Source organism: Dreissena polymorpha, chromosome 10, assembly GCF_020536995.1.
Source record: "Dreissena polymorpha isolate Duluth1 chromosome 10, UMN_Dpol_1.0, whole genome shotgun sequence".
NCBI classification, from domain to species: domain Eukaryota; kingdom Metazoa; phylum Mollusca; class Bivalvia; order Myida; family Dreissenidae; genus Dreissena; species Dreissena polymorpha.
Genome location: NC_068364.1, coordinates 36,916,157 through 36,930,546, shown reverse-complemented (window position 1 = coordinate 36,930,546; position 14,390 = coordinate 36,916,157). Strand labels below are relative to the sequence as shown.

Below are 14,390 nucleotides of genomic sequence, written 5' to 3'. Positions count from 1 at the left end.
TTAATTAAAAGCAGCCTAGACCACATCGAAATTCTGCTTTAATCTTTCGTACTACGTGGTCGTCCGCTATTCCACCGTATTGGACGGTACGAGATTCAATGATTATTTCCGACAATTTCGAATTTCACGTTGAACGTAACAATCGATTTAATCTACATGATAATGAAACTATACACATTGTTAATCTGATAAATAAGTCCGTCCTGAAAATAGGCTTAAATAAATATCAAATTACGTTAAAGGGTTTATATCTCGTGAATTACGATGCTTGTGTCCAACCTATTGCAATAAAAAAACGTCATGAAATGATGTGAATACTGTTGTGCATTTTCGCGGAATAGTTAGGTAATGTTATTTTGGATTGAATACTGAATACTGATCGAAAAATATAAAACACATACAATAATAATATTGCACAGCGTTGTGTATAGTTTTTTTGAATATGTATACCGTTCTCAGAGGAAACATTCACACTGGGCTTGCCTGCCCTCTCTTATGTGTGTAAACGTCTAAATATTAACATATTGTATATACTGTTGTACAGTACTATACTTATATGAAACAATTGGAATAATTCCAAATTGGAACGAATCATTTTTGAAAATATTATTCCGAAATGAATACCTATATACAGTTAAAATGTCATAAACCATAATGGAAATTCCATAAGTCGTATTTAATGACAAAATTGTCGACAATATGTCAAAAGAACAAACCAATTTATTAATAAATACATCGTTTCAGTGATCATCACAATCAACAAAGCCGTTAATGTGATAAGAGTAATCAAAGATGGTAATCACGTGATAGTCAAGATGGCGACGTTCATGACAAGGCAGGTATTTTCGTCGATTTATACCCTGTACTACTTGTATTTATTGTTTTAAATGAAGCTCACTTACCAACCAATGCAGAAAGAAAATTACAAGCGTTTATTTTGTGTCGAAATTCGCGCTTTATCTCGTCTTTACTCGCTGCAAACTTTCTTAGCGGGGTGACCTAATTAAAGCTTCATTAAGAAAATTTTCGGGGAGAAAAGTCGAAATATAAAGCGAATTTTAATAATAAACGATAATCACATATTGACTGAAATGGCTGGAAATTCAGCGTCATTTTAACATGAAACAAAAGTGATAAAGGGTATAAAACGGCGAAAAATAAGTGTCCCGGCATGGACGTCGCCATCTTGACTATCACGTGATTACCCCCTCTGGTAATGAAGACGAGAGCTACTAAACAGTGATGAAAATAATAAGACAACTATTTCAACCGGCTTCAAGCATTGACCTTATGCTTCACCTACTTATTCATTATCATTAATATAATAATTTAAAGACATGCATAAGGTACATACCTGTCTACATCGTAAGTTCAACATTGCATTTACGGCTTCTACTAGTTAGTCTCTTGCAAAAAAAGAATCAAACGTATCATGCGACATAAGCTTCATGAAGACAGTATTGAAAAAGATAAAGGACATTGACTGATATGAATAAGGAAATTTATATGTGCCATATATCATCTTTAAAGACTTTGCAAACAATAATCGTGTTATTAAATTCGCTTCCCGTTTAAACGAGACTTTTTCATATTTTTTATGTATTCAACTTTCACTGTTATGCTACTTTGATTTTAATGATGATTACTGGCTGATGAATTGAACAGCACAACTGGTACGATCGGTATATGAAAAATAATTGCTTTCTTATTTTTCGAAGAAGCTCGTTAGTTTGTAATTATAACTTCGTAAGTGACAGTTATACATGTGCATCAGCAAACCAAACTGAACGATAAGTGAGTGTATCGATACATTAAAAAACAAGATTAATTAGATGCATATTGGCTATTATCTGTAATGTGCAGGTAAATCAATACATCTTATTGTTACGGTATCATTCTACACAGTTATGCATCATCTGAAAGGTATTTTGAAAAAAGTCAAACCGCTTTACGGTAGACTAAGCGAACAGGCAACGATTTTTTCTCTAAGAATATTCGGTTGCAAATTGATGGAGATGTGAGTTTTGAAAATTGGCTGGCGTGCCGAAATCAGCATTTCAACGCTCGTAGTAACAGTGGGATGGGTGGGTAGCCATTCATACCGAATGCCTTTGAATCGTACTTATTGTTTTCGCTCTGTTGTTTTCAAAATTTGATGAATTCATAGACTGTCATTGAATCGTTAAGTATTAATAAATCGGTTTAAATGTATTTATTTTCTTGTTTGTATAACTCAAGCTTTTTACCATACACCTATTCAACAAATAAAGCGTTTAATTAACTATATTCGTTTCGTCTTCGCATCGACATTAACCATCCTTCGATTTCTTGACTTTTTGCGAATTTTGAATTTGATTATTAGTATAATTTATAACGGAATCCGAATAGTGCCATCTATAATATCGCCCTTCTTTCATAAAGAGCGACACACGACACACGAAGCGATACACGATATTTTTGCGTGACATCGCGGCGACGCAATATATTTTGCAATACAGTCGCGGCGACGCACGAAATTTTGCGCGATATACGAAGCGACGCGCGCGAATGTACCACGAAATATCGCCCTTGTGTAGGTAGCCTAACAGGCGATATATCGTGTTAAATATATCGTGCGTCGCCGCAACTGTCGCGCAAAATTTCGTGCTTCGCCGCGACTGTCGCGCAAAATATCGTGCGTCGACGCAACTGTCGCGCAAATATCGTGTATCGCTTCGTGTTCAGTGTCTCGCGTTCAAAGGACGATGCACGAAACACGAAGCGACGCACGATATTTTATTATGCTAATATCGTCAATATTATCCAATACTCATGCATCGCGGTCTAATTTCAGACCGCGAAACACGACACACGAAGCGATACTCGATATTTAGCGCGACAGTCGCGGTGACACGCGATATAAAAGTGTAAATAACTGTATATTACAAATAAAAATGTGTTGCTTATGTCTTTGGTCCTGCAAATAGTATTTTATTTCATATTTTAGTCATGTTCGTAGGGAGTAGGAATATTTTACTATATGCAAATATTACTCTTCTGCTAGTAATATAATTGTCTGCAATATATTGTGATTAATATAAGTTTGATGTACGTATTGAGACAACACACTTATTTACAATATTGAACGTCCATCATCATTCCCACACTTGACGGTTTGACAATAAATACGTGAGTCTAATGAGATTTGTACAAGCTGAAGACTGGAATAATTGTTTTCTCTCCAAAAAGTATCTGTAGTACATCTTTTCAACTACCATGCAATCGAATTCAAGTTTTTTAATCCTCTTTTAATTTTTTGTTAACTTTTTAAAGTCTCAACTAATCTATGGAATAAAATCACGGAATGACTTCATAACTTTAGTTTAGTGTAATATATTGTCCGGACGTTTTTGAAGGTTATACAATGTGCTTAACGAATAAATTTTGTTTTAGCTTTTATTGAAATTACTAAAATTATTAGCAATGTGGTTTTAAATATTTGAAACAATTTAAGCACTTATGTATACACCGACATGCACTTTAAGCAATTAAACCAAATACATAGATGGATTTTGCGATAGATGTCATTATCATCGTTGTTTTAATGTATAAAATTCTCGTGATACTTTAATTAAATTGAGTTATCAAGTAAGTTTGCTTTCAAATGAAATGAGTTGGGACCAATACGATGACATGGCATTTAGAGATTTGAAAACTCACATAATCCAAGCTACGAGATGTATTTTTGTTCCATACGGATATGACTTCAATACCATGTCCATGGTAGTTTGAACGCCATATTGCACTTGAATACTTTCTCAACTATGATTGCCATACAATAGAAGCTATATTTCAATGTATATTCCATTGTCATTTCCGCAATTTGCTTTCATATTTATTATTGTATTACTGTTTCTTACATCAAATCGCATATAAATTCAAGTAATTTAATAAAGATATTACAAAAAGATAAAACCTCACAAATGTCAAGGTCTTCCTTTACAGCATGGACGTAACAACCTCTTAATAATGTTGCTGCTGTTGTATTAGTTGTGTATTACCAGCTTTGTACACGAAAGTTTCAAAGTTAAATTCATGTTAATGGAGTTCACCATCACTACAACCATGATCTTATAGAAACGCGTACACTAATTCACTCAATTATTATTAGAACATAACTATGATAAACTTGTATACACAATTATGCATGAAATACTTCAACACTCAGTATTTAACAAAACAATGGGTGCCACGCAACTGGCAATATTTTGAGCGGAGTAAATGAATATATAGTGATCTTAGGTTTCTTTATAATGCCATGTTAGGCATCCATCGATTAATGTATTTTGTCCATGCATTTTCCTTAACCCTTTAAGCGCTGGAACCGAATTTTAAAGGCCTTTGCAAACAGTTTGGATCCAGATGAGACGCCACAGAACGTGGCGTCTCATAAGGATACAAACTGTTTGCTATTCTGATAGTTTTCTTTGAGAAAAAATCGAAAAAATGCTAATTTTAGAAATTCTGCAGACGACATTTTAGCAGACAACAAATTTCCCAGCATGCAAAGGGTTAAACAGTATTTCATTCATATCACCGTTGTCAGTTAGCCCACTTTTCCGCTGCAAACTTTACCATACATGCTGATTGCTTCAGATGTGCAGTGAGTACAGAACAAACTCTAAGAAGTATATTTATTTTTATTAAAATATGATTTGTTTAATTATTGGATTGGTAGTTTCGTCAGAAACAATTTTAGTTTGTAGTACACATCTTTATCAATTCACCTTGCTCAATGAAAGCCAGTCACTGAGTATTTCCATAATACAGGCTGATGTTTGGTGAGGTATTTGAATAACGTCATGCTCAAGTATCCCAGACATCATCTCCACTCGTAGAACATCTGAACTTAACTTGGGTCAACCTGAAGATCAAATATATAGTTATAAAAGCAATCATTATTTAGGATCTTATTTCACTATGAACAGTTTGTATAGCTTTGTAAATTGAAATAAATGGTATGCCATATGGATCACAACCTCAAAAACTTACATTGGACAGAATATTGTCAACGTATTTCATATTTTTACATACTTTTGGGCCTTTACCAATGCTAAGTTGTATATATAACAATTAAGCTGAATACATGTTATACTCACAAAACATCGCAATCACCGCAATCACAATATAAACAATTTTGTCAAAGTATTGCATATTCTCCCTTTTTGTTTTGTAAAGCAGGGACATAATGTCTCTGCAGAAAAATAATATACTTATGAAAATGTCATACTTAATATTTCGATTGTGTTTTCAATAACAACATATTCTACCAAGTCTCAAATGAATTTAGCAAAATCCTCCCAAGCATTTCAAGTTTAAAAAGCGGTACAAATATTAATGACCGTTGAATTTGAATTTGACAAGGAGCGTTTGCGACATATTGCCTGGCCTTGGGGAAAACAAAATACATATAGACGGTTGAAAAACACATATCAACACCCCATGGAAGGATAAGAGGGATGTGAAATACCCATTAACAAATATTAGACCGGTTAGACGGAAGAAACACACTTTTTATCACACATTGTACAGAGAAGACGGATCAAAAAACATTCATTAACACCCCTTGGATTGACGAGACAGGAGAAAAACACATATGAACACCAATTTGAGTGATGAGACTAATGAAACACATTTATTAACACCCCGTGGACTATTACACGCATTCTTTCACGAAAATGCACTTAATAACTCGGTTTCGGTTTCCTTCGGGTCTAGTTTGGGCCAATATTAAAGACTCCATTGCCCTCGTATATTACAACTGCCCTGTATAAGTAATGACTAAGTACAACTTAAGTCGCACCAGTACGAAAGAAACTTTATCATAGCACAATGACTTATATGTGTTGCAAGGGTCTCAACCGGAATACGGAAATATCTGTAGAACATATTCTCTTATGGAAAACATATATCAAATACAGGATTTATTTAACTCTATAAATATTATCAAATGATACTTTTGTGTTAGCATCCACTTGCCCTATATTTAAATCAAGTGATTAATTGCTTATTCAATACCGGAGACATGTACAAAAAACGACATTTAACACTAACATAACTTAAACTGCGCGTCCATCGCTTTAGAACGGTTCTTGCAATGTCGTGAGAGTTTAAATAACATAAATGTCGCGCCGAATCTCACAATCAAATGTAATCATTCGATGCAATATAAATATTAGTTACTATTATTACTATTAATGTTTGTGTTACGCAACGGCGGCTATATGAAGTTCGTTCACCGCTTTGATTTCAGTCAGAAATAGATGCGGTTACATTTTATTGTAGCAACGCATAGGGAAGAAAACTGTGCCCAAACACAAACACTTCCTCGTTCACCTGAAAAAGAAATGGCTTCAAACTTAGAGTCTTCGCTTTCAACAAAAGGATCAGACACAATATGGGACTTTTCCTGTGAGGCTTGCAAAAACGAGGCTCAGTTTTACTGTGAAGGATGTTCTAAGTGTTACTGCGAGAATTGTGTGATACTACACAACCAGCTATTTAATTCTCACTCTTTGTTCGGCAGAGAACAAATGGAGAAATGGCCGATTGCCAAGTCAACGTTAGACATACTGGAGCAGTGTGGCGAGCATAGCGATGAAAAAATTAAGCTGTTCTGTGAGGACCATAGCCAACTTTGTTGTGTTATTTGCGTGGTACAACATCACAGGCAAGTTAAATGTAACCAATTGTTTTGTGGGGGTTACTCTAACAACTATGTTTTCTAACAATATGAAACAAGGTGAAGACAGAGTTTTGAGAAATTAGAGTATTTCTTAAATGAAATTTAAAATATTTTACAAGAACAAATGTATATGAAAAAAATCAAATTATTAATATTTCTGTAAAGATAATAAATGCAACTTAAATGGTACAAATTAAGCTTATACTCGACACAATCGATTTCTCAATATTTAACATTAACCTTGCAATGCAAGAAGTTTACATTGATTTAAAGTATCGATCTACTACGTTAGGATTGATAATGTATTACATACATGTTTAAAGGGATCTTTTCACGGTTTGGTAAATTGACGAAATTGAAAAAAGTTGTTTCAGAATCGCAAATTTTCGTTTTAGTTATGCTATTTGTGAGGAAACAGTATTACTGAACATTTACCATAGTCCAATATAGCCATTATATGTATCTTTTGACGATTTGAAAACTTAAAAATTATAAAGCGTTGCAACGCGAAACAATTGAATAATTTGGAGAACTCTGTCGTTGTCGTTTAAATTTAAGAAACTACGAAGATTGCTTATTAAAGGTATAAAATACTTACACTGTGTATATCCGGCGGAATAGCCGAGAGGGCTAATGCGTTTTTTTTTCCAGGAGTCCGGGGGTCACTGGTTCGAGCCCTGGTACCGGCTGCTTTTTTTCCCTTTTTTTAAATTTTATTTATTATTTTTTACTGGAGCTTTTAAGATCCAATGTTTACATTTATCAATATAAGGCATTTAATGACAAACTTCAAAATATGCCAAAATCTGTGAAAAGGCCACTTTAAATCTTTAAGGTTTATTGTTGATATCAATATTTTCATTGCGCGATTAATTCCAGCAGTCGTTGGTAGAGAGCAGGACTATACATCTGAGGAAGGCGAGTTTGATCCCCGGTCGGGCCAAATATCTTGACTGGTGATTGGTCATGTAATTCTTCTATCTGCGGAAATTCTTGCGATATATCTGATTCAATTAAATAAGTTGAAAGCTTCTAGCATAAGTATGTGACCAGCTATCGCAGGAAATGCATGAGTGGTTTAACTGACCGCATTGATATGACTAAATTATTGTTGCAAATAGAGAAAATCCATTGAACCTCACACACTTGGACACACGTGGACACTATATATTCAAAGATAAATTCCATTAAGTATGTAATTAACGGCATATTAATTTGTATTTACTTAACTTTCATATTTGAAAAACTATGCATGGTAAAGTGGGAATGGGTTTTATACATGTACATATTATAAGAGCAAAAAAGGTACATACACAGTTGTTCATATATTATACGAATATATTATCATTTGGACTGTCGAACGCCCGTACATCCCAAAGTTTATGTACTTATATCTTTTTAAAGCTTTATACAATACATTTGTATATTCTCATCCTCTCCCGCCAGAGACAAAAAATGACGATTAGAAAATTGCAAATTCGGAAACAGTGACCTTCTCCGAACGGAATCCTCACTTTAACCGTGTTACAAGTGTTTATTTACCACCCATTTAATGTGGGTTTATACTCTCCGAAACGACCATTTGTTTGTCTGTCTACATGTCTTTCTGTATTTCCGTAGAGTCCCACTTATGTGCAGACGTTCTCTTGAACTATTTAAAGAACATTCTTTTCGACCTAGCAGGGATTGTATTGTATCATATGATGTCATCCATCTGCACTTTTAAACAACGTGCGGTAAAAATACAAGATACGAGCTTTTTAAACTTGGACATTATATGACTTAATGATTTATACTATTAACTGTTCGCAAGTAACCGCCCTGAATGTATATGGCTCACACAGTTTATGTAAAGTAAGTTACATCGCACAGTAGTCATCTACAAAGTTGTGTTTCATTTTGGCTCTTGAGTTTACTCTGACTCGCCGTTTGAGGCACAATGTTTTACAGACTTATTTAGCAAATAGTTAAAGAAAAATATCTAACTATACGTCCAGGTATGTAATATATCAAATTATAAATCATACTTCGGCTATCGACACATTTCCATTTGTTTTTTCAATTATTTCTCCTAGTTTCAAAACTTCCCACAAAGTAACAAAGTGTATGTACATTGTAGACTATATATGGAAAACAAGGTAAATATATTATATCAGGAACTGCAGTTTAAAATAAAAGTGTACATTAGCCCTATTCAAAGTTTCTTAAACGATTCCCATGTTGTCAACACTGGCCGGGCCCCAGATGTTACTATTGTTTTATCAGCTTTCTACGTATTATTACATGCGACGTCGTATGGGGGACTCGTCATCGCTTTAGTGACACGTTCTAGTTAATACTGATCATAGTACATGAGTTTGAAAGATTGTGACGTAAATATTGCGGTTCGAAGAAATATTTTCAATTATAGTTTTCAAGTCAAGCGTGTACATCAACTGTTATTTTGAATGTCAACCCTTTGTGCAGTGATTGTGAAGGACAATGGGAAAGTTGTGCTGCTAGTTGTAACAAATTGGCCGATTTTGACTAAGAAGTGCCTTAGTTGTGTACTTTGCAGATTTAAGATTGACATTGAATATCCATGTGTTTAATATGTGTATTAAAGTGATAATTAAACTGTTCAATCAGGTATGTTTTTCTATGGCTATACCCGAGCAACCAAATTTGACATCGTGTATTGGTGACACTTGTCGGTTAGTAGGTCGGTTGGTTTGTCAGTTGGTTGGTTGGTGTGTCGGTCTGTCTGCATACCGATGTTTACTTGTCACAAAGTGGTGTGGAGGTATTTTAATTCACATTTTGTCAAAAATATCGTTGATAATGAATTAGAAGAATCTTGCCTAATTAGTTGGTTGATTTCGGCCAATATTATATAGCTGATTGACCTTCATTTGTAGGTTTTTATAAGGTAAGGCATTGTAGGAACAACATATTTTATGGAACTTGTGTTCTTTTGTGATTTATATTTACTATAAACAAGATTATGCTTTGTGTTAAAGAAAGTCATTTTTAAGCAACTGTTGTATTTGACTTTGTTAAAACATTTGTCGTGCGGGATCTGTGTCTCTGACAAATATAAGTAATTTATATTTTGATCATGATAACGGACCAATATTAAGCGCTAAAAATGTTCAAAAATTGAAAAGCGGAGGCAATGTTTAATTGTTTTCTTGAGATATTTTTAATAAGTATTCGTTAGTTGTTTGAACTAGTAAGTGCTGGTACATATTTCTTGGTAATGTATATTACTTAGTATACTTCTCATAAACATTGTTTACTTGATTTAATGTATTAATTAACTTATAATAAATGCGCATTGTAGAGCATGCAGTAAAATAAGCCCTATTGAAGAGACAAGCAAATATTCAACGGCAGACGTCCACCAGCTCTCATCAAACATTGATAAAATACAAGAAGAGTTGAAGAAACTGAAAGACAAAGCAGAATGCAATCTTCTGTCCCTTGAAGGGACGTACAAGCGAATTAAGGAAGAGATCGACACAGTGCGACAGAAAATAAATACAGATTTAGATCGGCTAGAGAAAGCAACAATGCAAGAAGTGGACAAATTGATTGCTAGCTCTACTATATATATTACTAAAGAAAGGGATACTTGTAACAGCATTGCAGAAAGTCTGTTATGTCTCAGTAAAGCGGTCAATGAAGTTTGCAACAAAAGCAGTAAGCTTCTTTTTATAGCTTTAGAAAAATATCAACAGCAGATAAAGGACTTTGAATTATTTATAAAAGAGTCGAAAAATACACATGATTATGGTATACAATTCGCACCCAGTATCGACTTTGAGAAGTATTTATTTCAATTGACAGGTCTGGGGAAAGTTGTACATCCAAATAAGGTCATTTTGCTGCAGAAAAAGTCAGAGAAAATGTCGCTTTCTGGGTCTTTTTATGCAATCTGTGAGCTTCCTACTCGTGAGACGCTTGTACTAGACTATGGCAATAATAAGGTGACATTGTTAGACAATAAATACCAGTGTTTGAGCTGTTTGAGTGGATTGTCTTCATATTCATATGAAATGTGTCTGATATCTTCAAGTGAGGTCGTTGTTACAATGAATGAGAATTACAAAGATGACGGTCTACACTGTCTACAGATGATCAATACCAAGAATGGAAGGTTGGAGATGGGAAGGAAGCTTCAGCTGAATCACAGGTGTGTTGGTATTGCCCACCATAAGGATGATCTGTATGTAACTAGCGGTACAGCTCTGTATCAGTACACTCTGACTGGAACACTAGTAAAGAAACTGTACGAGGACAAAACAAATTCTAATACAGGTAGTGGACAAATACTTTTATATTATAGTAATAACGATGCACATATATAAAGAAACACATTCATAGTGGGTAACGTATGTTGTACATTTTGTGTATTTAAGATGCTTATAAGTATACCACTTTTTGAACTCAAATGAAACGGCGACACAATAGATATATGAACAAATGGTTGGACAACGTAAATTCACTTCGAAAGAACGTTTGTTTATTATAAATAGTTACTATGCTAGCTGTATACACAACTGCACGCTAGTTAGCATGGTCTGCCATAGCGCATAAATTGCTATACAAAGTTTATTTATACACAATAATATCCTTAGGTGCCTTTTTCTCATGTCATTCGAGTTACCAGAATAATCACACTTGATTGATTAATTTATTTCAGAATAACATCGAATTGAAAATATAAATTGTCTTATAATGCTTTGTGTATGCAGTGTACAAATGTGCTGTGAACCTCATGGGCGACAAGATCTACATCACCAACATGGACAAACACACACTCCGTACACCGGCCATAGATGGAACAGTTATCTCCACCTTTTCTGACCCTGACTTAAATAATCCACGGGGTGTTCATGTGACACCTGGTGGACAAGTGCTCGTTTGTGGCTATGCATCAAACACGATTATACAGGTGGACAGCCAGGGGAAGAATAAGCTGGCCACACTAGCTACTCAGAAGGATGGTGTAACACGGCCATGTTCAGTCTTCTTCAGTTTCAGCACTGATTCAGTGCTCGTTGGAGTTGAACGAAACGTCATAGTTTTTAAAGAAACATAGTCAGCGACAAAACAATTCATGAAATAGAAGGATAGAAAAGATCATGTAAAGAGTAACAGTATCCTATTAATGTACTCATGTTGATTTGCAATTCGGCACAACATGCAGTACGTTTAGAACGTGATGAAAATATGCTTTATATAAAAACTAAAAACTTTTTTTTACATATATTTTGCCAAATTAATGTAAACAGGTTATTTTTGAATTCTTTTATAGCAAGAAATACTGAAAAAACACACGTTTATATTCCATACGTGAACGTTCTTAAAGGGGCCTTTTCACAGATTTAGGCATGTTTTGAAGTTTGTCATTAAATGCTTTATATTGATAAATTTAGACATTGGATCTGAAAAGCTCCAGTAAAAAATCAAGAATAAAATTTAAAAAAAGAAACAAAAGTAGACCGCATCAGGGCTCGAACCAGTGACCCCCGGATTTCTGGAGTAAAAACCAAATAGACCGCTTGGCCATCCTGCCAAGTATATATGAATGACGTATTTTATACTTTATTAATGCATTCTTTGTAGTTTCTCAAAATTAAACGACAATACCAGAACTCTCCAAATTATTCAATCGTTTCGCGTTGCAACGCTTTATAATTTTCAGGTTTTTAAATCGTCAAAAGATGCATATAATGGCTATATTAGACCATGGCAAATGTTCAGTACTACTGTTTCCTCAAAAATATCATAACTAAAACGAAAATCTGCGAATCTGAAAGAACTTTTTTCAATTTTGTCAATTTACAAAAACGTGAAAAGATCCCTTTAAATGGAAAAATATGTTGACCAGTGTCGTTTGTACTGTTAAAATAATTAACAGAAACAAAAACATTCACGTATACGGCTGCATACTTTTATTTAATAAACGCTTTATACATTAAAGTAAACGTTCCGAATCTTGTTTTCATTTACGAGCTTTTTTAAAATCTGTTTTTCATTACCGTACTTTATTTGAGTATTGTGTTTTTAACGTACTTTTATTTGATTCTGATTTTCATTAACGTACTTTATTCGACACTTGCTAAAATTCACGCTCTTTATTTGATTCTTGTTTAGATGTACATTCTTTATTTGACTCTCGTTTCCATTTACGTTCTTTATTTGATTGTTCTTTTTATATACGTACTTTATTTGATTCTTGTTAAAATTTATGTGTTCTATATGATTCTTGTTTTTATTTATTTAACTGTTGTTAACACAAATTATGGAGTGCCATGAGTATTTATGACTGCATATTATTTCATGTAAAAATATGTTGCTTCTGTATTTCATGTAACTTTGCATTTATTTAATATTTTATGAATGTTTGCTGTGAGTATTACATATCTCAATATGGCAAAAAACTCTTATTTATATATTATTACTTTCAGCTTTGTATTTTGAAGTGTCGTCGCGTATTAGATGTAAGCATAACGTCAACGTAAATTTGTATGGTATACATTGTTAACTGATCATTATCTGATACCATCGTGGTTTTGAAGACTGTACAAGACAATTAATCATTCCTTTATTTCTCAATGTCGGCCTTTTCGTCACATATTTCGTTGTATCGCGATGCCTTAGCTGCTAAAAAGGGTAGAAATGTATATATTTTTATGTCGTTTCGCTCCAACACGCGCAAAGACAATCTCCCCGCACTGACCATAAATGGAGAAGTTCTCTCCATCTTTACTGACTCTGAGCTACAAGACACAAAATGTGTACACCTGCAGTGGACACAAATGGCAGACGTAAGCTGTCGGCATTAGTTATAGAGAAGGTCGCATTGAAAAGACCATGTTTGGTCTGTAACTATATGTTACTACATGTAAAAATATAGTTGCACATGTATTTCTTACTGCAATTAGCCTTTTTTGACATGTTATTAATGTTTGAGGGTAATCTACTGCATTTATTGATTTCTGCAACGAATTTTGATAAATTTCAAATTTTTATCTATAAGTATTTACAATATTTAACGCTTATCATTATTTCCTCATTTGCCTTTTGACGACTTGACACGAACAACGATTATAGTGAAATTAAGTATGTATAATTTGCAGATCAATATTAGTTGTTATTTCGCTAAAAAGCATTTGTATTAAATCTATTGAAATATCATGTAATTGTATAAATATTTTCTCTACAATGTCATATTAAATACTCGTATATATAGTCGCTAAAATGTATATAACTAAACCATATCGTCCAGATAAAGAGTAGGATTCCCTAAATTTAAAGTTTTTAAATGGTGTAACATGTGCTAAACGATTTAATTTGCTTCAACTATTATTTATATAACTTTATATTGTTAACAATTTACTTAAACTTTTATTCACATTACTAACATCCGTTGGCAAATAGCTTCATCGTTCATTTACATTACTTAAAACTGTTAACACTATGGTAATAAACATGAGCACAAACTTAAATACTCTTATGTACAACAGTAAATATACGTTAAGAAAGTAAAATAAAAATACAAGTGAATTTTGTTTGAGATGTCATTGAGAATATCTTCCTCCTTCAATATATAACATATCACCGGTAATTAAATGTTATATAGATGCGCATACGGATTAGACAAATGTATCAGCCTTCC

General features: G+C 33.7%; 3 protein-coding genes across 12 annotated transcripts in view; 2 read left to right on the top strand and 1 right to left on the bottom strand.

Annotated features, from left to right (window-relative positions):
- Positions 1-14,390, bottom strand: part of LOC127847745 (zinc finger protein 596-like) — a 289,933-nt gene that overhangs the window by 96,720 nt on the left and 178,823 nt on the right. The gene's annotated exons all lie outside the window — the stretch shown is intronic.
- The window catches only part of LOC127847747 (uncharacterized), an 87,558-nt gene that overhangs the window by 56,414 nt on the left and 16,754 nt on the right, over positions 1-14,390 (top strand). The window lies entirely within an intron of this gene.
- LOC127847750 (nuclear factor 7, ovary-like) lies at positions 6,383-13,007 on the top strand. Its single transcript, XM_052379876.1, has 3 exons — positions 6,383-6,709; positions 10,047-11,023; positions 11,461-13,007. The coding sequence occupies exons 1-3, from the start codon at positions 6,387-6,389 to the stop codon at positions 11,805-11,807; spliced, it is 1,647 nt and encodes a 548-aa protein (XP_052235836.1). The 5' UTR covers positions 6,383-6,386; the 3' UTR covers positions 11,808-13,007.